Raw genomic sequence first — 6,119 nt, 5'->3', positions numbered from 1 at the left:
TTGACAGGACAGAGGAAACTCTCCAGAGGAAACAGAATTAAACTTTTTGCCTCTGAAATACCTTTTTTTCCCTCAGCTCTGAGGGAGTTTAAGACTTATCAGGAGGACGGCAGCTTTACTCCAAACAATTTCACTGTATGATCTTGGACTGTGTGTGTGTGTGTGTGTGTGTGTGACCTTTTTGGATGTGTAGGAGAACACAGAACATTAAGTAACATTAGATCCTGACCGATCCTGTCGGCGTGTCGGGAGATTTAAATAATCAATTAAGTTACGCTGCTCGTACGTAAATGTGCACAGCGTCGCTCTTAATGGGGAGACACTTTACCCTATTTCACCCACCGGCAGCCCATCTGCTATTAATCAGATTGTTCATTTTTATGACCCGGCCCGCCCGATCCGCGGATTATTCGCAATGCCTGTGGATATAACTGTGATCTGGGTTACTGCTAGCTAGGGTTGCTAAGCTATGATTGGACAATTGCTGTTTGGGGGAGGGGTTTAGCGAATTAACACAAATTATCATCAACATGATGCAGTTTCACTGTATCTCAGTAAATTATAAACTTAAAATCATAAAATTATCATTATTAGCTTTATTTTTCAAGTTAACAAGACTTTTTGGAAATATATTAATCATTTCACCTGATTGTGTGACTGACTATAAGGTCAGGTCTCTCTCTTTGGTGGGTGAAGGGCTGAAGGGAATTAAACCATATGTCCATTGTATTTTACTTACAGCAGGACATTTAGAGCAAACATATCCTTTTTAACGTGTATGCAAGGTAGGAGATGAAGCACAATCTTGTTCCACTTATTTATTATGACTCTAAACACATGAAATCTCTGGAACAGATCCCAGTGTATTACTTTCATCTTTGCGTGGATTTCAAACCTAGTTTCGCTGTTGATGTGACTCACATGTTGTAGTCGGTGCGCCCCACCCACCACCATCACCACCATCACCACAGCTGCCTGGCACTGTGGTCAGTATGCCAACTCCTCGGCGATGGCAGAGACGGGGCTGAGCACTACGACTCCGTTGTTCATCACAACAGCTGGCATTCTGCTCTGTTTGACGATAAAAGAATAACAATCACACCCAAGACCACGTAAACATACACGCTTATTTCATCAGATCAGAACCACACAAAGAACAATGACAATTGTGTAAGGCATACCAAATTTTGCATCATGTGGGAATAAAAAAAAAAATCCATCTTTTTTTTTTTTGCCTGATTATTTATTTTGTTTCTCAGCAATAATACGTATCTTAAGACAGCATGTGACATGTAAGGCAGAAAGGAAAATTTAATCTTGAGTGTAACTGAAGCGTAATGTGAGGCTGTTTTTTCATAGCTTTCAGTCATGAAACATGTTGATCTTACTTTGTTCTTGCTCAGACACCAACTGATTTAAGATGCTCTCAAACTCAACATTTGCGGAACTCTGTTATTACAGTGCAAGTGTCTCTTAGTATTGCTACCACAGAATTTTTTAATTTGGTTTATTTTGGAGCCAGCTTGCTGATAACCAGTCAGTTTAAACACACACAATGTGCACATCCAAACACAAAGTTAGAATTCAGTGTGTTTATAAATGTTTAGCATGATATATTGTTTTTTAACCAGTCAAAAACTAGTCAAAAACATCATAATCCAGATTCAAATGCAACATACAGCAAAATCTACTTGGTGAACTCATACAAAAAGCTGTGTGTTCTTTCCTTCCTCTTTGCCTTTAGCTGGAGTGAAAGGGCAGAGTAAAATAGGCTAGATATTGACTGACGGATCCTGGAAGCGATGATATCAGAGCGCAGATGTCAGTCCGAGGTGGGCCGAGGCTTCAGGCTTTACTGGGAATGAGCCAGAGCTCCTGCACCCTGACCAAAGCCAAACCCCTTGGGACCAAAGTTCTTTGCATAGCAACCTGTGAATGACATTAGAGAGACCGAGAAACACTGTGCATTATACACTGACAGACTGGAGTTTGAATTACACAAACGTTTGTTAAACCTCAAATTGCAGAGCCACAGTATAGAACCACAGAGATTTTTAGTTGTCAGCTGCATGGCTTACTAACTAACTGACAAACCAGAAGTCTTGTTCAAATATGAATAAAAATATACTAAATGGCAAAAGGTCAGAGGGGCTGCTGACCTATTGGGTCGCTGTCTTAAGTAATTTAGAGGAACTGCTTCTGCTTTGGAGGTTGAGGTTCAGATGTTACTGGTGGAGATTTAATTCAACCAAGTACCTGATGTACTGTATGTCGTACAATTATACTGCCTATCACAAAACAACTGCAAGTAATGCAGTACAGTCATGCAGTATTGATTCATTCATGTGAGAATTTTCCCAGTACGCATTTGTTTTATAAAAAAAAATACTAGAAACAAGTTCTCATTAGTGACAGCTGTTTTAATGCGAGGACTGCAACTAATGTTTGTTTTCATCATCAGTTAATGTGCACATTATTTCCATAATCATTATATATTGTTTGGTCTATAGGATATCGTTAAATAGTGAAAAATGCCCATTACAATTTCCTCAAGCCCAAGGTGGTGTCTTCAAATTGTTTTTTTGTTTTTTGTTTTTGTTCGACCAATGGATCAAAACCCCAAAGATGTTCAGTTTAATGTCACATAAGAAAATCAGCAAATCCTCACATTTTAGAAGTTGGACCATGGGAATGATAATTGATTATGAGAATAGTTGCCGATTAATTTTCTGCCCATCAACTGATCAAATTCATTGATAGACACAGACCTTTACAGAAGATCTCCCCGTCTCTATCAGCAACGGTCGTAGACTCGAGTCCTTTGCCACACTTTGCACAGCGAAAGCAGGCTTTATGCCAGGACTGATGAGAGAGCAGAGAGTTGGTTCAAGATCATGATATACAGAGAATTTACAAATCATCCACTTTTTTATTCTTAATTTCAAGCATAATTAAAAAATTAAGATAGTGGTATTCATAGATCTTTCTTACATTGCCTCCTCCGATAACCTTCTCTGCTGCGTACACTGTATTCCCACAGCGAGGACACACATCTGAGCCCCCTGTTTTCTGGGCAAACTTTGAGGCGTTTGGGTTATTTGTAGGGCGATGAGGAGCTTGTCTGTCAAGAAAAACCAGAGCTTTAAAGAAGGCAGTAAGGAAACAGAACAGCTGGAGGAAATCTCTGAGACTGAAACACAACGCTTCAGAAAGTTCATTAAGAGCTACTAATACAAATATATGTGGATCCTTTTTTGTTTCATCCCTCTGTTGAGACTTTTGATCCAGCAAGTGTAGAAGTAGTTTTGTTTTGTACACACTTTTCTGTTCAAAAAGGTAAACTCAAGCTTTATATGAAATGCACTTTGTTATTCTATAATCTGGATATAGCAGTATATAGCTTTTTATACTATTCTCAATAGTTAAAATAACAGGAGGAAGTGCTGTTTTGCTCACACTTCAGGCTTGATTCCAAGTCCTTCTCCTGTGTCCATACTCAGAGTTCCAGCTCCACCTCCAAAGCCGTAGCCTTTTGGCCCATATTTCTTGCCATAGCATGATTTGCAGTAGATCTCGTCCACATGAACGGCCACTGTTGTGCTGTCCAAGTTCTTCTTACAGACCACTTACAAAAAAAAAGGGGGGGGGGGATTAGAAATCTCCATTTTATTTCTTTTTCTTTAGTTCACAAGCATCTACAACAAACCAAACAATCCAAACTCTCAAACAGGTCTTAACCTTTTTTTTGTTTTGTTTTTCTTTACAGATGTTTAGCTGTGACATTGCCACAAACTATGCATGAGTAAATGGCATACCCACTATGTGCTTAGCTGGCTCAGATAAATACTTGTCTGTACTGGAGGGGGAGCATGTGTACCTTCCTCTGCCATATAAGGAAGATCAAGCCTTTGTCACATGTTTCCACTGGATCCAAATAAGGACTGAGATGTCTGAGCGAAAACCTGCAGATGCACACTTTCCTACACTGATGCCAAATACTCTGCATTCCACCCTAGCACTTCTTGTGATTTCAGAGTTGTTTACGCACTGGGAGTCAGTAGACGAATAAAGCAGATTACCTGAGAACTTTAATACTTACTGCACAGAAAACAGGATTTATGCCAGCTCTTCCCCTCACACTGCACTTCCTCAGCGAAGTAGACGGTTTTCTGGCAGCAGCCACACTTGTTTCCTCCTCCGAAAGGCATTCTGTAAGCATACAGGGGGAGCCTGTTTGTGTACTTTTTTTAAATTCTCTGTATATATAACATCTCTCTTCTGGAGCACAGATCAGTGTTACTCAGCAGACAGAGGCCACCTGCAACACTTAAGGCTGGATGCAACAATACCTATAAAAGGAGAAGTAACAGTTGGCTATGATACGCTGCTCTTTCTTTCCCTCTTCTTGTTTCAGCGTACTGAAGGACTGTTTTATTCCAGATTGTAAAATGCAAAGTACCTGCTGGCGTCGCTCAGATACCACCAAACCATTATATATACGTCAGAATACACTCAGCATGGACACCACACCAATGTCAGTTCTGAGTTTCAAAAAATCTTTTTATGGCGACAACTTCATGTAATGTTTGAGATACATCAGCCAAAGGTTGTCATCCACACAGAAAGTCGGCAATCTACTAGATCGCTCTGGATAAACAGGAAATTCCCTGCATTTCATTTAGTAATCACAAAATGACCCAACAAGCTACGATACAGAGTCACTCAAACAAACTTTTAGAAAATAATAATTAAAAACACTGTTTGGGGATACAATAACATAGTCTCAAAGTATGACTACGAAAAAGCTTGCTTATGGAATTTTTGCAGTGGCACCTTTTCAAGGTTGTTTCTTATCTGATGCCTTTCCTGCTGATGCTCAGGAAACATGTTTGAAAGCATTAACCCAGTCTAACCAAGACAATAAGAGGACATTCCAACTTTAAAGATAGGCCTCTTAACAGCATGCAGACCAGCACCACTTTATAGTTATTTGATTAAAAGTAACTTTGACTCTAAATCTAAAATTTTAGCAAAAATTGCTTTCATTACATTTTATTCTTGATTTGACCAATTTGATTTTAGTAAAACAAGTTTATTATACTTTCTCTTTAAATAAACTCTTTTAGTACAAAAATCAATGAAACATCACGACATGAACTTGCTAACAACTTGTCACTCTACTATTAAATCCTACAGTTAGATGTTGAGATATTTAATTATGTTTTCTGTCATTCCAAATTAAACAAACCTACCTGCACTGAAGTGAAAGGCTGATCCTTTCTGTGGTTGTTCAGTGGTATTAAGAGATGACTGAGTTGAGAGGAGACACTGGTCTGATGAAGAGAAGCAGAGGGAGACTGAGTGGACAACAGGCTGATCTGAGGGAGGAGTCAGGACAAAGAGACAAAAAGAGGGAGAGAGATGTAGGGAGGAACAGGAGGAGAAAGATGGTGGGAATCCTTATTGATGGATGGGAAGGGTGGAAGACTACAAGAGATAGATATCTATCATCTCCATGTATCCGAAACTGTCCTATTTGGTGAAATCACAGAACCCCCTGCCAGAAAACCGTCAGAATTAAATGTTAAAAGCAACAGATGGATGGTAACTTCTCGTTTCTATAAAGGAGCCCACACTGTTGAGGTTAAAGGTAATTCTGCACGTTAGCGACCCCAAATGGAAAGGAGAGGTAACTGTTTTGAGTTTTGAGGAGGGAGGAGTGACAGCCCTATTCTATAATCAACACTTTTATATTAACAATGGATCAAATCGCTACGCATATGTGAAAGGGGTGGCCTATAGTGACGAACCCACAGAGAATTCTCATCTGACTCTGCAGTCCCCCTCAGCTCTAAAGAGCGTTTTAGTGTTTTTGAGCTCATAGCTTTGGTGTTACAGACTGCAACTTTACTGTTTTGGTTCACTCTCATGGCTCTCAAGATCGTTTCAGGTCGCAGCAGGCAGAGGTTTTTTGTGAAAATGCTCTTAAAAACCCACACTATGCTACCTGCCCAGTACCAACAGCAGACAGACAAAGTTAGCGAGTAGCTGGTGAACATTTAGCAGCTAAAGAGCCAGGTATTTCCCTCAGAAGTTGGTGGAGCTAAAAAGAGAGTGAA

At 39.7% G+C, this 6,119-nt stretch overlaps 1 protein-coding gene across 2 annotated transcripts; it reads right to left on the bottom strand.

Moving 5' to 3' along the window:
• Positions 1 to 803: 803 nt before the first annotated feature.
• On the bottom strand, positions 804 to 5,556 carry csrp1b (cysteine and glycine-rich protein 1b). Of its 2 annotated transcripts, XR_006379827.1 has the most exons (7): positions 5,253 to 5,409; positions 4,100 to 4,209; positions 3,457 to 3,625; positions 2,992 to 3,121; positions 2,769 to 2,862; positions 1,789 to 1,929; positions 804 to 1,071 (listed from the first exon to the last, which is right to left on the bottom strand). XR_006379827.1 is itself a non-coding variant. In XM_044213597.1 (6 exons), the coding sequence occupies exons 2-6, from the start codon at positions 4,206 to 4,208 to the stop codon at positions 1,853 to 1,855; spliced, it is 579 nt and encodes a 192-aa protein (XP_044069532.1). In that variant the 5' UTR covers position 4,209; positions 5,253 to 5,556; the 3' UTR covers positions 804 to 1,852. The 2 variants fall into 2 exon arrangements, 1 of the variants encoding a protein (XP_044069532.1); XM_044213597.1 differs by having other exon boundaries at positions 804 to 1,929; positions 5,253 to 5,556.
• Between the last annotated feature and the right edge of the window lie 563 nt (positions 5,557 to 6,119).

This window comes from Siniperca chuatsi, linkage group LG2 (assembly GCF_020085105.1).
Source record: "Siniperca chuatsi isolate FFG_IHB_CAS linkage group LG2, ASM2008510v1, whole genome shotgun sequence".
Taxonomy (NCBI): Eukaryota; Metazoa; Chordata; class Actinopteri; order Centrarchiformes; family Sinipercidae; genus Siniperca; species Siniperca chuatsi.
The sequence above is the reverse complement of the archived record's forward strand: the minus strand, read 5'-3'. Positions and strand labels throughout refer to the sequence as shown.